We start from the raw sequence: 20,555 nt of genomic DNA on the forward strand, positions 1-20,555 counted from the left end.
GGGGGGGGGTGTCTATAGTATGCCAGTGAAGGGGCGCATGTTTCTGGTGCTTAGAACTGTCCCTGCACAAAGTGTCATTTATGTAGGAAAAAAAGTCCTTTAAAATCACTCGCAGCTATCATGAATTGTCGGCTCCGTAATACAGAGAACACTCATTGAAAGTCATTGATTAAAAAATACATAAATAAATTTTTAAAAAAAGCGTGGAGGTCCCCCAAATTCAATTACCAGGCCCTTCAGGTCTGGTATGGATATTAAGGGGAACTCTGCCTCAAATTTAAGAAAAAAATTGACGTGGGGTTCCCCCTAAATATCCATAACCAGACCCTTCAGGTCTGGTATGGATATTAAGGGGAACCCCGCGTCAAATTAAAAAAAAAATTGACGTGGGGGTACCCCTAAAAATCCATACCAGACCCTTTATCCGAGCACGCAACCTGGCAGGCCGCAGGAAAAGAGGGGGGGACGAGAGAGCGGCCCCCCTCCCTCCTGAACCATACCAGGCCACATGCCCTCAACATTGGGAGGATGCTTTGGGAGTCTGTGACCCCTCAAAGCACCTTGTCCCCATGTTGATGAGGACAAGGGCCTCATCCCCACAACCCTGGCCGGTGGTTGTGGGGATCTGCGGGCGGGGGGCTTATCAGAATCTGGAAGCCCCCTTTAACAAGGGGACCCCCAGATCCCGGCCCCCCCCTGTTTGAAATGGTAAGGGGGTACAAAAGTACCCCTACCATTTCACAAAGAAAGTGTAAAAAATAGTTAAATAAGACAAACACACTTTTGAAAAATTCCTTTATTATAATTGTAACCACTTGCCGCCAGTATAACGTACTTATAGTGTGGCAAGGTGGCACTGCTGCGTCAGACCACGTACCTAGCAAGTGAACCAACACTTCTGAGCCGCCGGCAACCTGCTCCCGTTGAGAATATACACAGCGGGAGCTGATCTGCGGGTAATGTAGACTCGATGTCCATCGGTCATTAGAGAGCCAGAACAGCGATCTGCCTATGTAAACAAGGCAGATTGGTGTTCTGTCAGTAGGGAAGGCATTCATCCTGTGTTCCTGCAGAGCAGAGACATGGATCCATGCCTTCCCTTAGTGAAAGCAGCTCCCACAGTACACAAACACACTAGCTAGGCACACAGTTAACCATTTGATCACCCTTGATGTTCCCAGCCAGTGTTATTAGTACAGTGACAGTGCATAGCATATTTTTAGCACTGATCACTGTGTTAGTGTCCCTATCCCCAAAAAGTGTCAAAAGTGTCAGTGTCTGATTGTCCAGACACTAACTAGCAGTTCCACTATAAGTTGCTGAGTTTGTAGACTCTATAGCTTGTGCACAAGCCAATCAATAAACGCTTATTGGGATTTTTTTACCGAAACTAGACATGTGCAATACGTTTCTTTCCAAATTCGTTTTTTAATGAATTTCAATATCTTTTTTAATACAGAAATATCCAAATTAAAAAAGAAACCTGTTTAATGATTTTTTACAGAAATTTGTAAATTTGAAGATCCGCAAGTTTGAAATTCGAAAACCCGGAAATTTGAAAATATAAAATAATAATATCTAACTAATAATAACATAACTATTACTAACTTATAAATTATAGGTATTGAAATTTCCTTTCAAATTTGTCTGTTAGTGAATTTCAAAAACTTTTTATAATTACTATTCATTATTAATTCTTTCTGTTCCATTTGTTTAGATGCGTTATTTCGGATAATTCGTAGCTTCGGATAAAATCGTATTCGTTACGTTCAATAAATGCCAAATTTGAAAAAAAATTCCAATACCTACCCCGTTTCCCCGAAAATAAGACCTAGCGTGATTGTCGTTGATAGCTGCAATATAAGCCCTACCCCCCAAATAAGCCCTAGTTAAAGTCCTTGTAGGTCTTATTTTCAGGGTAGGGCTTATATTGCAGCAATAATATATATATATATATATATATATATATATATATATATATATATATATATAGCGCAAAAAATAAAAGCCGCAAAGGTGATCAAATACCACCAAAAGAAATCTCAATTTGTGGGAAAAAAATGCAGAAATGATATTTGGGTAGTGTCGCACGACCGCACAATTGTCATATATGAAGTGGACTACAAAAGTAAAAAATTATAAAGGTGCAAAACAAGCTACTATAAAAAGAAATATAATGCTCTGAGACATTGGAGAAGGTGAGTACTTACATGTTGCAGTGTGCTGCAGTTAACACCCAGTTAGGTCTGATCAGGATTCCTCCACAGAGCCATGGCTCCTGTTTTATGTGCACCATGTAAGGTCGTGAATGAGGTTTTGCCTCTTTCCCCTTAATAATTTTCATACAAGCTCCTAAAATGTGAATTAAAGTAACATAAGTAGGCTGTTTAAAATGACCATGTAGACAAAAATGCTGTATGTAAATGTAAGAAACAGATTGGTAAGTCGGCACATTCAGTTACTAGCTGGAAAAATAGAAACCCTGTCCCCTTCCAAATGTGGGCCTGCTTGCCATTGTTATATATGGAACATCATAAACAGAGACATTCAATAACAATTTCACTTCTGTGTTTGCTGTGCATGTGTACTGAATCTGACAAGCTGACATAAAATCCATTAAAGTTGAACTAAATTCACTACATCAATATTAAAAAGGAACTGCAGTCTGTTCACATCATTTGTAAAAAAAAAAAAACATATTTGCCATTCTGAAGCTTCCCTCCAACCACTTTGCATATTTTATATATACTGTGATAATACTGTACTTGCCAAATAGGCTGCAGAAATCTCCCTCCACTGAGTTTCTCTGTAGCCATTTTAACTGTGGGCAGCTGAAGCTGCTGCCTGTTCACTTCCTGGATTTACACACACACACACACATACACATATGTATACAGACAGACAGACACAGTCACATCACTGCTTGCTTGCACATTTCTCCTCTCTCCCTGAATACACATGGATCTCTGCAGTCTTCTGTTATCTCTGCCCTCATCCAGCCCCCTCCAACTCTGCAGCTCTCCTTGGCTCTCCTATGACTCATCTCTCCTCCACTCTCATCCCCCCCCCCCCAAACTCTCACAATAGTGAGAGAGAGAGAGCTGTGCATGATGTCATAAGCCTAGGATTTTTACCAGACAAGAAACAGGAAGTGGGCTGTATATGGGAGTTACTGGCAGAAAAGAAAAAATGTTTTACTATCCAAAGTTAAAGCAACAAGGGCAGAAGATTTACTAGACGGAAAGATGAAAAAATGACTGAAGGTCCACTTTAAGTACTTTTAATCCGTATGCTGTTAGCCTTAGTAAATAGATCAGAAGGTATATTATTTTTATTTGTTTAACCACTTCCGCCCCGGAAGATTTTACCCCCTTCCTGAAAAGAGCACTTTTTGGGATTCGGCACTGCGTCGGTTTAACTGCAAATTGCACGGTCGAGTGATGTAGCACCCAAACAAAATTGACGTCCCTTTTTCACACAAATAGAGCTTTCATTTGGTGGTATTTGATCACCTCTGTGGTTTTTATTTTTTGAGCTATAAACAAAAAAAAGCGACAATTTTGAAAAAAAGCAATATTTTTTACTTTTAAAATAAATATCCCCAAAAAATGTATAAAAACAATTGTTTTCCTCAGTTTAGGCCAATACATATTCTTCTACATATTTTTGGTAAAAAAAATAGCAATAAGCGTATATTGATTTGTTTTCGCAAAAGTTATAGCATCTACAAAATAGGGGATAGTTTTATGGCTTTTTTATTATTCTTTTTTTTTTACTAGTAATGGCGGCGATCTGTGATTTTTATCAGGACTGCGACATTATGGTGGACAAGTTTGACACATTTTTGAGCCCATTGGCATTTTTACATCGATCAGTGCTATAAAATTGCATTGATTACTGTAAAAATGTCTACTAGCAGTGATGGGGTTAACTACTAGGGGGCAGTGAATGGGGGAAATGTGTCCTAGGGAGTGATTCTAACTGAAGGGGAGGGGACTGTGTAGGGGAGATGACATATCGCTGTTCATACTCTGTACGAACAGACGATCTGTCTCTCCTCCCCCAGAGAACCAGAAACTGGGTGTTTTCACACACAGATCCCAGTTGTTGGTGTGCCCAGAGCAATCGCGGGAGCCCGACAGTGATCGCGACGGCTGGGCACTCGCATCGGCTCCGTGGGCGAGCAGGAGGCGCACACGTGCCCCCTAGTGGCTGTCTATTTTAGCGACATAACATGATGGCAATTCGCACAGCCGAGCCATATTGCTGCAGCACAACTGCGGCGGCTTGTTGGCATTTCATTTTCTTCCGGATTTCTGGTCTAGGCCAAAACGATGTCATACTTTCCATGAGTTTACATGGGCATTTTTTTTATCTTTTATGTGACAGACGGGAGGAGGGGTTTTCTCAGCTAAGCACACCCTCCTGCCTGCATGCCCGGGCTAAGGGATTCCAGGAAGTAAAGGCCACATGAATTATGTGCCCTTACTCAAGACGGTCAAGGGTGGAAATGCTGGGTGGGGGTAACTTCTCAACAAAATAAAGCATGCCAAGGATGGATGGGTGAGTTTGCTTTGAATGCCAAAAGTGAAATAAATTAAATAGCGTCTCTCGCATTAGACCCCCACCCCACTAAGTTTCACAGGCTCTGCTGCCCACCTGTATACCCATGGCATGTGCTGCTGGGTAGAGGGGAGGGATACCAGAGAATGGATGTTCGCTAATCTCCCCGACCTAGTAAGAATCCAGTGGCAACATGTATTATATCACTTCTGGGTTTGGCTGTCACTTTCCTCAGCATCTTATTAGGAGCTAATAGAGCGTGATCATAAGAGAACCTGTCCCAAAAAATAGTATCATATAGGAGACTTTTTGTCCTCATGTAATAACAAATAAAGTTTAGTAAAAAAATATATATATATACCATATAAATCTCTCCCCATTAAAAAAATGTAAGCCCCCCCCCCCCAATTAACACACATACCAATGTAAACACGAACATGTTGATTGTGCTACACATGTTACATATGTGCTCTCAAGGATGATACAAATGATTCTAGCACTATTATTCACAATTAACTATAAATTGATGACCTATAGAGGCTTTTAAAGCATTGTGAATGGAAAATTTAGGGTACCAATGTTTTTCCTGATTTTTTGAGTGCATGCAATTTTCACGCTCTACATATGTATTGGTTATCAAGTTACTTTGTGCAACTTTAATAAATTTACGAAAAATGTGATAACACATTTAGTTTTTGTGCCCTAAAATTAACTCCAGAGTATTTTTACCATGGCAACAACTTCTCTCACAGTATCCTACTGTAGATCCTCTAGCTTGACTCACAGTTTCCCACTGTAGATCCTTACGCTCAGCTCGCCGTCTCTCTCACTAGACTTCTTGGACTCTCAGCTACCTGCTGGATTCCTGAGCTTCACCAACAGCTAACCGTTGTACTTTATCTTCAAGCTTCACCGACAGCTAACCGCTGTACTTTATCTTCAAGCTTTACTCACAGCTCCCCGCTGCCTAACTGGATGAGTCTCCACTGAAGCTTTCCCACTACTTCGCTGTCCCCGGATAGTGAAGCGTCTGCTCTGGTCCTTCTTCAGAACTTCATCCCTTTCAAACTTGCCTATGGTAACAGAAGTAGTCATTCATGTCACCTACCTTGAAGGTGAGCCTGGCATGCAGAGGGAGACCTCTCGTACGGCTCTGGTTCTGAGATCACTGGAGTGGGAACAGTGACCCTTTGGAGCACAGTGAGAGCCTGCAGAGTTTGCTTGGCTGAAGATGATGTCCGCTTGGCAGAGACAGGAGCAGGCTTGGTTGCTGTGGATGCAGGAATGATGAGAGGCAGCAGGCAGATGCGCACAGATGCAGGACTGTAGACAGGTGCAGCAACAGGCAGGTACGCATAGATGTAGGACTGTAGGCAATTGTGCACAAACGCAGGACAGCAGGCAGGAGCAGGGTCAGACAAGCCAGGTCAAAACAGCGGATCAATCAGACAGAAGCGGCAGGCAGAGAATGGTCAAAGTTCAGGCAGGATCAGCAACAGGAGATCAGACAAACAGGTACACAAAGTAGGTCAAAGGCAAGCCAGGGGGTCAGGATTAGAGACAGCAGCATGGTCAGGAGGGCCAGGTTATCACTGTAGCAGACGCAGGTAAAGGATCGGGTTACAGAATGAGCTGAAGATCAGACAGCGAGAGTGCATTCTGAAGAGGCCTCTTTTAAAGATCACTGGGCACCAAAGCTGTGTTACTGTGCGCACATACACCATCTCCACGTTCTGCGCACGCGCACGTGCATTGGCGCACGTCTATTCACCGCTGGATGCCTGCGAACTGGAACACATCTCGATGAACCTGTGCGCCTGTGGTCAGTTGCAGCTCCATGTACAGTGCGCCCATGACAATTCCTTTGTGGTAACTGCTTCTCCTTTATCTCCGACAACAATCAATCTCTCTTCCGGGCCGAATCAAACACATTCGGTTCCACCCCAGGCTTTGTGCTTAACCTTGGCTGCTCTTCCTTTGTGGAACCCTGAACTGCTGGATAGCCCTTAAGTGGACCAAGCAGCCAGCATGACTCTTGGATAAGCCTCTGGCTTCAGGCCTAGCAACCAGGAGCTCAGTAATCTTTAAAAGAGGCCTCTTCAGAATGCACTCTTGCTGTCTGATCTGCACACAACCAAGCTGGGGCCCAGGGCAGGAAGAACTCCCATTACCTGACACCTCCCAAATAAATAGCCTATCCCAGCATACACATGAGTTAGCCCTTGTACACACGGTCGGACATTCTGACAACCAAATCCGTTGGATTTTGTCCGATGGATTTTGCCTGGAAACTGTTGCATACACACGGTCGGACAAAATGGTTGGAAAATCCGATTGTACATAACGTGATGACGTTATTTCGTTACGACAGGACTACGTTCAGGCTAGTAGCCAATAGCTTTGGTCTAGGAATTGGATCTGAGCATGTGTGGCACTTTGTCCGTCAGAGTAGGCTACACATGATCGGAGTATGTCCGATCGAACCATTTTACCAGAAAATTTTACCGGCAAGTTGGAAAAGTTGGTCCGTCGGATATTCCGATGGAAAGAGTCCGAAGGAGACCACACACAGTCGGAATATCCGACAAAACAGTCCGATAGGACACATTCCGTCGGAATCTCCGACCGTGTGTACAAGGGCTTAAAGAAAATCCTGCTGATTGGCTGAGACAACCTAATTATCCATTACCAGAATGTATGATAATCCATCATTCCAATGCCAAAAGCGACAATGCCACCAACTGACAGAAGAGAGAGACTATACCAAACTCAGATTTAGGACAGGAATCAGTGGATCAACCTACTAATTTAGCCAGGCTAGTTACCACCTAGCACAACTAGATTTATGAGCAGCCCTGTTTAGGACCCGGGTGCTACATAGACAATATACTTACGTCCATCGAGAAGAAGATTTACCAATATTGCTGATAGTTGCCGAGACAGGAAAAGTTTGTAATAGCTATTTCACAGTAAGCCTTACCGAGGAAGGCAGAAGTGTTAAGCTTTACTGCAAAGTGGGTTCTCACAGATCAGATAACAGATAACAGATATTTTAGTCAAGACCACAAGTTCCCATCTGATTTTTCAAATAAACACATTTATTAAATGTAGATTGTTTAGCTAGATATTAGGGACCATTCACTCCATGTGCGTTGGCCTGTGGTGTTCATTGCAGTCCAACCATATAGACAAGGCAGTCTGCCTTATGTACTATTTTTTTAGTTCGCAGTTCATTTTGTGACATTTCAATAAAGCTAAAAACAAGTCAACAGTGTAATGCATTGCAACAATGCATCATGCCGCCCTTACACAATGCAGAGCATGTTCATGTTATAGAGAACATATCATGCATCTCCTTGTATAAATGAGCCCTTAATGACCTGGAGTAAACACTTGCCTATTTCATTATCATTTAAGGGGATTTCAAATGAAAAAAATGCAAATCCTGTTTCTTCAGAAGCAAGTGGTGAAGTAGCTTGAAGTGGTCCACCCTAACTACCAGATTATCTTGGTCAGGGAGCTGGTCACATAATTGGCCTGAACAGTAAGGCTAGGTTCAATCCTGAGATTTTTAGCACATTTGCCACTTTTTAGTATGTTTATTTATTTATTTTATGCTTTCTGCTTTTTTTTTTTTTGCTTGGACAATGAAAGTCAAATAAAGTAGAGGTTGTGAGGCGTGGGGATTTGTTGCCATGCACAAAAACGCACGGAATTGTTACATGTGTTTTTTGTGCGCTGCCCTAAAAGTTTTTGGGTTGTGTGTTGATGCATCAAAGAATGCACCTGTTCTATTTCTCCTAACATGCGGTGGTGCAGTGCACAGGTCTGATTAGGGCCTAAGGCCGAGTTCACCCTGGTACGACAAACGATTCGACACTGGGAGCTCATGACGCATGAAGTGTGAAAATCAATGTTTCCCTATGGGAGCCGTCTTAACTGGTCCGACACAAGTTGGTCCGACTTTGCCTGATCTGACTTTGGCATGTGACTTGTGCTCTGATGATCTTGAGGGGGAACTCCACGCCAAATTTTAAATAAAATACCGGCATGGGTTCCCCATCCAGGAGCATACCAGGCCCTTTGTTCTTATATGGATTTTAAGGTGAACACCCTACGCCGAAAAAACGGCGTGGGGGGTCCCCCCAAAATCCACACCAGACCCTTATCCGATCATGCAGCCTGGCCAGTCAGGAAAGGGGGTGGGGACAAGTGACCACCCCTCTCCTGAACCGTACCAGGATGCATGCCTTCAACATGGGGGGATGGGTGCTTTGGGGCAGGGAGTGCCCTGCAGCCCCCCCCAGCCTAAAGCACCTTGTCTCCATGTTGATGAGGACAAGGGCCTTGTCGGGGCCTGTTGTCGGGGGGCTTATCGGAATCCAGGGGGCCCCAGAACCCCTCCCCTGCCCTATGTGAATGAGTATGGGGTACATCATATCCCTAGCCATTAACCTGTGGGAAAAAAGTGTCAATAAAAAAAAAAAACACTAGACCGGTTTTTAAAGTAATTTATTAGGCAGCTCCGGGGGTCTCTTCCGACTTGGGGAGTCTCTTCCGACTTCACCGCTCTCTCCGGCCTCTTCTCCCGGTCTCTGTTTCTTCTCCCACTCTCCAGTGTCTTCTGCCGAGCTCCTCTGCTCTCTTCTGCTCTTTTGCCCGCTCTTTTGCTAGCGTTGGCCTGGTCTTCCCCTTTGTCTTCTTCCCTCTGGTCTTCTTCAGATGTTAATACGACGCTCTCTCCCGATGTAATGCTGTGCACGTGGTGCACAACAACTTATATAGACATGGGGCGTGGTCACCGGGTGATGTCAGCCGTGATCACACCCCTTATGACGTCACAGCCCTAGGCATGATGGGGCAGTGACGTCATAAGGGGCAGGGTCACCAGGCGACATCACCCAGTGACCACGCCCCATGCCTATATAAGTTGTTGCTCACCGCGCACACGGCAATACATCGGTCCGTTCATGTGTGGTCGTGTGTGGGCAAGTCCGCTCATTCATAAAGTCTGGCGGACATCCGCTAAAAAGTCTGGCGGATTGTCCGCCGGATAATCTGATTGTGTGTACGACGCATTAAAGCAATTAGGGCTGCAACTAATGATTATTTTCATAATCGATTAGTTGGCCAATTATGGTTTTGATTAATCGATTAATGACTTTAAAAAAAGTGTGGTGTATAATTTAGTTAATATGTAAAGTTTAAAAAAAAGGCAATTTCTTCTTAAATATCTCTATGCAGTGGTAAATATAAATAACCAACTATATGGTTAGGGAGCAAAATATTGAATCCACTCTGAGAATAACCAACAGAAGAGATATACTGTATATACTATTAGATGAGATATACTGTATATACTATTAAAGGGTGAATCTGGTAAATATCATCAGACTCAGAGATAAATTTTTTAAGAAAAAAAAAAAAAAAAAAACAAGCAATGTCTTCCTTTAAAAAAATAAATAATTTTAAGAACGTTCGTTCGATTTTCTAATCGTTTGTGGGGTCAAATCAACATTCGTTTTCAACCACATTGATGGGAAAATTTGGAAATAATAGAAAACTTCTTGGTCAAAGAATTTTCAGACAGTGTATGTGGTTTTCATTCAGAAACTACTGTACATTCATTTTAAAAACAGAAGGTTAAAAACAAGTGAAATTTTTAAACAACTTTCTTTCATTCAGCAAATGTACAAAGATTTTTCATCTGAATATTCTAGTCTGAAAATTTAACCGTGTGGCCAGCATAAGGCTCGGTAAACACCTATGCAGTTTTGATCTGTTGCGATTTGCGTTTTCGCATTTTTTTGGGCCATTTTGTTGTTGGGCATATTAAAAAACACAAATTGCTGCAAAAACACATTACATGCTTTTATGCATCTTCTCCATTGAAGTATATTAACCAAAAAAGCACTGTTTTGCATAAAAAAAAAAAGTCCCTGACCCTTTCCAAATACGCAGCCCATAAGCATAGGTGTGAACATGTCCCATAGGAAACCATGAAAATGAACTGTAGGGCGTTTCTGAAAAAAGCACCAAAAACCACATAGATGTGAACCAGGTCTAAGACATTTAGTAACATAATGAGGTTAAAAAACTAAAATTAGCCCTTTATAGTACAAAAAAAGCAGATAATCACTACTGTAAGGGGTTTATTTTTTTACTGTAGAACTGTGAAAGTAATATTTACAGTAGCGATTATTTGTTCTTTTTGTACTATAACTGGTCGATTAATCGATTACGAAAATAGTAATCGATTAATGTCATAATTGATTAGTTGTCGATTAATCGATTAGTTTTTTCAGCCCTAAAAGGAATACAATATACAGGTATTCATTACTTGTTCCACCAAAGGAGTTATTTACCTTTTGGAATGTCTAAGCTACTTACAGTATGTAGGACGCACTACAGGAGCACTTAACGTTAGAATGGAGGAACGCCTGAATAATATCAAGAATGGCTTAAAGGGTCTCTCTAAACATTTCTGTAATTGCCATAATAGGGACATCTCATTATTAAAATTGATAGGTATTGAAAACTATTCTCAGCACTGGCGAGGTAGCAACCTTTGCAGGCATATATCCAGACATGAAACTTGCTGGATATTTGATTTAAAATCCTTTGCTCCCTCAGGTTTAAATATAGAATGGTACATCAACTGTTGTATTAACAGTAGTTAGGTTATTATAGTTGCTTGCCAGTTTTACATTGTAAATGTTTGCTTTTAAATAACTGATATGTGTAATAAAGGTACAGATTAGTAAATGACAGTTTTTTTTTACCACTAGATGGCACCCATTACCTTTTATACTCTTTCTGTCTAAAGGCTCGTACACACGATCTGACTTTTTGACAACAAACATGTAAATTAGCTGTTTTGGAGCAACATTTGACCGTGTGTACGCTCCATTGGACAAACGGTTTTCATCTGACTTTTGTTGGCTATGCGAAAGGACAATCTTTTTGACAACATAAGTCCGATCGAGCAAAGTCCGATCGTGTGTACACAAAACCATCAGACTTTTGTACAAAGTACAAACACGCATGCTCAGAACCAATGCAAAAGATCAGACAACAATACAGAAGTTGACCAAAGGTGGCGCTGGAGTAATTGAACGTCCTCTTTTGAAGTGTCGTCAGTACGTTGAAACATCACTACGTTCGTGTTTGTGGCCTAAAAAGTCTGATCGTGTGTATGCAATACAAACTTACGCCCAACGCCCTTTGTAAAACAGTCCACAGGAAAGTTTGTACAAAGTCTGATCGTGTGTATGGGGCTTTAGACAGTTTCGATTTAATATGATTTTGAATTTTTGAATTTTGAATTTTTCTTGTATATTTTTACTAAAGATCAATCCTAAGTGCATTTGTTGTGCTATTTTGGGGCATGTTTTTGTACCCAGTGCTATTTTTTATGTGGCTTGGTCAGCAGCGGTTTTCTCCACCCTTAGCTTGGCTATTTATATTGTAACTTAACATCTTGGGATCAGTCTCTATCCCTGAAGATGCCCTACTGGGGGAAATGCATTGGGCAAAGGCGATCTTGTGACGTCACTGCATTCTCCGGCCATTTGATTTTGTGGCGGGGTTCTCATCTGTGATCTTACTGCTATGATTGATTAAGTCTATGCAGGGCTTTTTTCTTTTTTTTCCAGAAGAATAGGTGCAGGAACTCCCCCCATCTGAGTCACCCCTTGTCTCTGCCCCCTACCCACCTCTGACCACTATCCCTTGATTCCACCCCTACTCTCCTACCAGTACTGCCCTTTTTAGAGAATACAAAACCAAATATTGTTTTGTGGTGGTAAATCATTTGTATGGAACATGTTGATTATAAAAAGAAAAGCAGTAAAATAGATCCCCTGCAGTCAGCAACAATAGAATCCCAGCAATAGATCCCCACACAACAATAGACTCCCCCAGCAACAATGGACTCCACCCAACAACAATAGATTCCCTGCAGCAACAGTGAACTCCCCTCAACAAAATATCACACCCAGTAACAAAATATCCACACAAGCAACATTAGACACTCTCCCCCCAGCAGCAACAACAGATCTCCCAGCAGCCAGCATCAATAGATCCTTCAGCAGCCAGTAAAAATCGACCTCTCCCTCAACAGTAGATCCCTTCCAGCAACATAAGACCCCCAGCAACAATAGATCCCCCATCAGCAACAATATACCCTCACACAAGATCAGATCCCCACCAATGACAATAGATTCCCCAGCAGCCAACATCAATAGACCCTCCAGCACACCCCTTACCCCATGCTATTACATAATTCAGTGCTGGGGTGCCGGAACTGCGTTCCTCCACGTTCCCGCAGAAAAAAAGTCCTGTGTCTATGTAAGTACAATTTTTTTATATAGGACTTTACTACACTATGGAGCTCTCCTGTTTTTTATTTTAACTGGCTACCCTGGAATGTTAGGAGAGATTGAGCTTCATGTTGGTGATCCAAGTGAGGATAGTTGCATTTTAACCCGGTTGGAAGAGTTTCTCATGCATATATGCCAGTGTTGCCAACTGTGAGTATTTTTACAGGCAGTCAGTAATAAACAGGCAAATTTCTCCTGCCAGTAAATGCCAGTGACAGGAAAAGGTTGCTAGTAAAAAATATGGCTGTGATGCTTGGCTCGGAACTGTGCATCCGCAGCCAGCCAAGACCATCCGTGTGGCTGTTACAGAGTGTTCGGGTGGTGCCTGTGGGGGGGGGGGGGGGGGGGCGGGTCTGGCGGAGGTGGTGCCTGAGTTTGTTGTATGACGTCATGGTGCAAGGGAGTGGAGTAGCTGGAGCCTAATGTGCAGGTCTGCAGAATGGGAGCAAGTCAAGCCAGAAACAGGACTGTCAGTGAGGTTTGGATTTAACAAATGTTGTGACACTCATACGCCATCATCCGTAAATGTATACATAAATGACAAAAAGGAAAATTATATGGGACTTACAGGCCAGAAAAGAGCATACACTAAAATGATATAAAAGTTACATATTTATTAAAGTATCACACATGTATTATTCTAGTGTATGCTCCATTCTGGCCTGTACAGGCCAATATCTTCTTCCTCGTTTTCATTTATGAGTGCTGTTTGGACTGAAGTGGAATGAAGAGGCCACCTGGCATGTAGAGAGACTGTCACTGTGACTGGAGGGGATGTGTCGTGTCAGTGAGGTGTCGTCATCATCTGTCCTGTCCTGTAGCTACTTACTTAGACCCCCTTCATGCTGCCAGCAGGCCGCGTTAGCGGTAAAGCACCGCTAGTTTTATTGATGCTTTACCGTCGGTTTAGCGGCGCTCTTCGGCTGCTAGCGGGGTGCTTTTAACCCCCGCTAGCGGCCAAAGAAAGGGTTAACTGCACCAGTAAAGCACCACTGCCGAAGCATTTTGCAGGCATTTCAGCAGCGGTGCCCATTCGTTTCAATGGGCAGGGGCAGTGGAGGAGCGGTCGGCAAGTGGTTAAAGTAGATATAAATCCGATTCATGACATTTGAGATGGGCGCATACTGAATATCTGCAGTGTTTTCTTATCTCTCTTCAAAGCACTAAGTCCCGTGCCGAAGTCCTCCTGCTCCGTTCTTCTGTTATCAGCATGATAACTTCTGACAAGTTCTCCGACACGTGATAAAACCTGCCTAAAATTTGTGTTGGGGGAGGTTGCTATAATTAGATTAGCAGACAGCTAAACTATTAACAGAGAGCCTCTGCCTATGTGGAGAGGGGGGTGTGTGTGCCTTTCCTCCAATCAGCTGTCTTGGCTGTATGCCCAGACTTCACATTCAGTGTTGAACAGGAAGAGAATATCTATAGCGTCTATAAATCTATATTCTAAAGAATATATAAAGCTGAATACAGCAGATATACATGTAAACTTATGTCGGGAGAATTGTTTCATCTCTGTGCATCATCCTAGGCTGTTCACTTCATTTGAGGGTTTACATCCAATTTAAGTAACACATTTTTAACGTAATTATTTTTTAAGATTAAAAGCTAACTCCACCTTTCAGTCCATGTTTCACCCATATTTATAGTGTAATGTGAAACACGGTCAGCGTGGACACCCCCCCACCCCCAAACTTACACCATCATTTGGTCTAAGTCTGCACAGCTCTGCATGGCTCCACCCACACAGCCATACCATTCATTCGCAGTTGTGAATGAAATAGCTACAAGTCCCATCTTCCACCATGGCAGAGGGGATGACAGTTCTCAACAGAGCACAAGTGTGGTGATGTCACCTCACTTGTAGTCCATTGATACTCTAGCCAGCTCTGTAGCGGAAGGCCTGTACCTTGGTATGGACCCGTAGCTGGAGAAATAGTTTGCAGGAGTCAGAGCATTGCACCCACTAATCGGAGTGCAATGCTCTGCAGGCTCAAATAACAAAATAATAAATGCACACTTACTTTTTTCAAAAGTGGGTGAATTTTTTTTTTTTTTCTAAAGGTGGAATTCTCCTCTAACCTCTATTATACATTCGAAGAACAATATTTTAACAATAAATGTAGACAATATACTTACGTCCATCAAGAAGAAGAATTATCATTATTGCTGATAGTTGCAGAGGCAAGAAAAGATTCATTGTAATGGCTATTTCACAGTAAGCCTTACTGAGGAAGGCAGAAGTATTAAGCTTTACTGCATAGTGGGTGACAACATAGGTTCTCACAAATCAGATAACAGATATTTTAGGCACAACTTCAAGTTCCCATCTGATTTTGCAAATAAACACATTAATTAACTGTAGATTGTTTAGCTAGATATTAAGGCCCATTTACACCATGTATATTGGCCAGCGTTGATTATTGCAGTCCGAGTGTATATACAAGGCATTTTACCCTATGTACTTTTGTGTCAGGTCACAGTTCATTTTGTGACATTTCAATAATGCAAAAAAAAAAAAAAGTAAATAGTACAATACATGCATCACACTGCTCTTACACAATACACACCATTACCATTACTATTATAACACGGATCTCTCGTGTACATGGGCGCTTAGTCACCTAAAGTAAACTCTTGCCTCTTTCGTTATTAGTTAAGGGAGTTATGTAAAAAATGGAAATCCTGTTTCTTCAGAAACAAGTGGTTGTAAACCCTTACAACACACTTTGACCTACAGGTAAGCCTAGATTAAGGCTTACCTGTAGGTCCAAGAAATATCTCCTAAACCTACACGGTTTAGGAGATATTTACCGAAAGACAGGCACCGCTGTCTACAGCGCATGCGCCGTAGACAGTGGCGCGCAGGCGCACTGAGCACGGCACTGTCAACTGCGAATATGCCGCGCGTGGCGGCTCCCGTGCACATGCGCGGGAGTGACGTCATCGCGGCTTCGCCAATGACAGTGGCGGAGCAGCGAAGACCCACCGAGAAGATGGATGCGCCGGACTACAGGGGACAGCGGTGACATCGCTGGCTCCTGTGTCAGGTAAGTGACACATAATGGACTACTATGCGATGCATAGTAATCCATTATGCTTTACCTTTGCAGGGAATGAAAAGAGGAAGTAAAATCATCAGAGTTTACTTCCTCCTGAAGTAGCTTGAATGGGGTTCACCTTAACTCTCAGATTTTCTTGTACAGGGAGCTGGTCATATAAAGGACCTGAACAGTAAGGTTGGGTTCAAACCTGAGATTTTTAACACATTGGGCTCCATTCACAAATCTGTATCTTACCACATCTGAGTATGTAAAAAGATACCACACAGCGTTTTCCCCAAAAAAATTTAATTCACTAAAAACTGCTACTAAAATACCACATGTGTAAAATATACATGAGGTTGCATAAATATACTTGGGAGTAAATGTAATGCAGCATGGGCAGGGGTTGTGTGTGGACCTTGCAATGTCCACTGCCACCACTGACTTTTTTTACATTTTTTTTATAAGGCTTCTTTCACACTGGGGTGGTGGGTCCATTAGTGATAAATAACTGCCAGTTTTAGCGGCGATTTACCACTATTTAAGCGGTACTTTTGGGCCACTAGCAGGGAACTTTTAACCCTCAAGAAGGGGTTAAAAGCACCCATGTTGCTAGCCGTAGGTGGCTGAGGGGAGGTTAATTACAATGGTATTTAATTTCTGTAATATACAGCATGGAGGGGGGTTAATGTGTTGCCACATTGGTGACTGATGCATTAGTGACCAGTGGCAGTTAATTAATCCCTTTGTGCTGCATTGGTGGCACCAGTGTTAGTGTTAATGCATCTGTGACCAATGGCAATACATTAACTACTTAAAGAGGAAGTAAACCCTGATGGGTTTACTTCCTCTTTTTTTCCCTGCAAAGGTAAAGCATAATGGACTACTATGCATCGCATAGTAGCTCATTATGTGTCACTTACCTGACACAGGAGCCAGCGAAGTCGCCGCTGTCCCCTGTAGTCCGCCGCATCCATGTTGCTGGTGCCGTCTCGCAGCTCCGACGAATCACAGCGGCGCAGCCGCGATGACGTCACTCCCGCGCATGCGCACGGGAGTCGCGTCTCGCAGCTCCGCCGCTGCCATACGGCGAAGCCGCGATGACGTCACTCCCGCGCATGCGCACGGGAGTCGACAAATTAGGCAAATCCATTCTTGGATTTGCCGCATTTAGTGCGCCTGTGCGCCGCTGTCTACGGCGCATGCGCCGTAGACAGCGGTGCCCATTTTCGGGCAAATATCTCCTAAACCATATAGGTTTAGGAGATATTGCTTGGACCTACAGGTAAGCCTTAATCTAGGCTTACCTATAGGTCCAAGTTGTTTGGAAGGGTTTACTTCCTCTTTAACCACTTCAGCTCTGGACCAATAAACACCTTAAGGACCAGAGGTCTTTTTCCAATTTCGCACTGCGCTGCTTTAACTGGTAATTGCGCGGTCATGCAATATTGCACCCAAACGAAATTTGCGTCCTTTTCTTCCCACAAATAGAGCTTTCTTTTGATGGTATTTGATTGCCTCTGCGATTTTTTTTTTTGCGGTATAAATGGAAAAAGAGCGAAAATTTTGAAAAAAAAAGATATTTTCTTCTTTTTGTTATAAGAAAAATCGAATAAACTAAATTTTAGTCATACATTGAGGGCAAAATTTATTCAGCCACATGTCTTTAGTAAAAAAAATGTCAATAAGCGTATATTTTTTGGTTTGCGCAAAAGTTATAGCGTCTACAAACTAGAGTACATTTTCTGGAATTTACACAGCTTTTAATTTATGACTGCCTATCTCATTTCTTGAGGTGCTAAAATGGCAGGGCAGTACAAACCCCCCCCAAATGACCCCATTTTGGAAAGTAGACACCCCAAGGAAATTGCTGATGGGTATGTTGAGCCCATTGAATATTTATTTTTTTTGTCCTAAGGGATTGAATAATAACAAAAAAAAAATAAAATGCCAAAATAGCACAAAACCCCCCAAAATGACCCCATTTTGGAAAGAAGACACCCCAAGCTATTTACTGAGAGGCATGTTGAGTCCATGAAATATTTTATATTTTGCCACAAGTTGCGGGAATATTACAAACTTTTTTTTTTTTGCACAAAGTTGTCACTAAATGATATATTGCTCACACATGCTATGGGCATATGTGAAATGACACCCCAAAATACATTCTGCTGCTTCTCCTGAGTACGGGGATACCACATGTGTGGGACTTTTTGGGAGCCTAGCCGCGTACGGGACCCCGAAATCCAAGCACCGCCTTCAGGATTTCTAAGGGCATACATTTTTTATTTTACTCCTCACTACCTATCACTACCTATCACAGTTTTGAAGGCCATAAAATGCCAAGATGGCACAAAACCCCCCCAAATGACCCCATTTTGGAAAGTAGACACCCCAAGCTATTTGCTGAGGGCCATGTTGAGACCATTGAATATTTTTTTTTTGTCCCAAGGGATTGAATAATGACAAAAAATAAATAACATTTTTTTTTTTTACAAAAACTTGTCACTAAATGATATATTGCTCACACATGCCATGGTTATATGTGGAATTGCACCCAAAAATATATTCCGCTATTTCTCCCGAGTATGGGGATACCACATGTGTGGGACTTTTTGGGAGTCTAGTCGCGCACGGCACCCCGAAAACCAATCACCACCTTCAGGATTTCTAAGGGTGCAAATTTTTGATTTAACTCCTCACTACCTATCACAGTTTCGAAGACCATAAAATGCCAAAATAGCACAAAACCCCCCAAAATGACCCCATTTTGGAAAGTAGACACCCCAAGCTATTTACTGAGAGGCATGTTGAGTCCATGGAATATTTTATATTTTGCCAAAAGTTGCGGGAATATTACAAACTTTATTTTTTTTGCACAAAGTTGTCACTAAATGATATATTGCTCACACATGCTATGGGCAGAAGTCAAATTACACCCCAAAATAAATTCTGCTGCTTCTCCCGAGTACGGGGATACCACATGTGGGGGACTTTTTGGGAGCCTAGCCACGTACGGGACCCCGAAAACCAAGCACTGCCTTCCGGATTTAAATATAAAATGCTACCAAAAAAACTGTTAGCGATCGCAGGGATCAGGCCTGACTCTGCGATCGCTGCAGTTATGTGTTTAGTGTTTTGTAAGTGACAGTGATCGATCGATACTGCACTTGGGTGGGCTGGGCAGAGGGGCAAAACGCAGGTGCTAGCAGGTATCTGGGCTGATCCCGCTAACAATGCGGTTTTTTGGAACCCTGAACTGCTGGGGACGCTAGTATAGATCTGATCAGATCAGATATTGATCTGTTCAGATTCTATACCACTACGGGAGGTGTATGCTTTGCGCGTGGGTGTTAGCGGTACTGGCACTAACCTAGCGCTGCCTGGGGCGACGCAGACCCTGACCCTAAAACCTAATTGATATAACCCGCCGGGTGATCAGGGGGTTAAACCTTTATTGGGTAATAAATGGTGGGTGCCCTAAAGCTATAAAAAGCAAACTAACCAGAGTCACCAGTAACACTTATACGGTGATCAGTGGTGAAAGGGTTAACTAGGGGCAATCAGGGGGTTCAAATTTTTATTAGGTAGTATATGGGGGTCCCTGGCGCTATATAAAAACCTGACGGGGAACCTAAATAACTAACTGGCTAACCAGTGTCACCAGTGACACTTATACTGTGATCGCTGGTGAAAGGGTTAACTAGGGGCAATCAGGGGGTTAAAACCATTATTGGGTAGTATATCGGGGTACCTAGCGCTATAAAAACCTGGCGGTGAACCTAAAAAAATAACTAGCTACCTAGCGACAGTAGCGACACTGATGCAGCGATCAGAAAAATGATCGCTTAGTGACACTGGCAAAAGGGGGTGAAAGGGTTAACTAGGGGCAATCAGGATGTTAAAACCATTATTGGGTAGTATATCGGGGTACCTAGCGCTATAAAAACCTGGCGGTGAACCTAAAAAAATAACTAGCTACCTAGCGACAGTAGCGACACTGATGCAGCGATCAGAAAAATGATCGCTTAGTGACACTGGCAAAAGGGGGTGAAAGGGTTAACTAGGGGCAATCAGGATGTTAAAACCATTATTGGGTAGTATATCGGGGTACCTAGCGCTATAAAAACCTGGCGGTGAACCTAAAAAAATAACTAGCTACCTAGCGACAGTAGCGACACTGATGCAGCGATCAGAAAAATGATCGCTTAGTGACACTGGCAAAAGGGGGTGAAAGGGTTAACTAGGGGCAATCAGGATGTTAAAACCATTATTGGGTAGTATATCGGGGTACCTAGCGCTATAAAAACCTGGCGGTGAACCTAAAAAAATAACTAGCTACCTAGCGACAGTAGCGACACTGATGCAGCGATCAGAAAAATGATCGCTTAGTGACACTGGCAAAAGGGGGTGAAAGGGTTAACTAGGGGCAATCAGGATGTTAAAACCATTATTGGGTAGTATATCGGGGTACCCAGCGATATAAAAACCTGGCGGTGAACCTAAAAAAATAACTAGCTACCTAGCGACAGTAGCGACACTGATGCAGCGATCAGAAAAATGATTG

The 20,555-nt window shown here is 42.7% G+C and overlaps 1 protein-coding gene across 1 annotated transcript in view; it reads right to left on the reverse strand.

Annotated features, from left to right (window-relative positions):
* Positions 1 to 15,172, reverse strand: part of LOC143940915 (granzyme A-like) — a 40,621-nt gene extending 25,449 nt beyond the window's left edge. The window contains exons 1-2 of the mRNA XM_077462736.1: positions 15,084 to 15,172; positions 2,211 to 2,352 (exon numbers count right to left, since the gene is read on the reverse strand). Coding sequence (XP_077318862.1) covers positions 2,211 to 2,352; positions 15,084 to 15,144 — 203 coding nt within the window. The 5' untranslated portion in view covers positions 15,145 to 15,172. The remainder of the gene's footprint in view (positions 1 to 2,210; positions 2,353 to 15,083) is intronic.
* Between the last annotated feature and the right edge of the window lie 5,383 nt (positions 15,173 to 20,555).

The sequence above is a fragment of the Lithobates pipiens genome, unplaced genomic scaffold (assembly GCF_037356315.1).
Source record: "Lithobates pipiens isolate NorthernLeopardFrog02 unplaced genomic scaffold, aLitPip1_a1.2 Scaffold_3, whole genome shotgun sequence".
Classification (NCBI taxonomy): domain Eukaryota; kingdom Metazoa; phylum Chordata; class Amphibia; order Anura; family Ranidae; genus Lithobates; species Lithobates pipiens.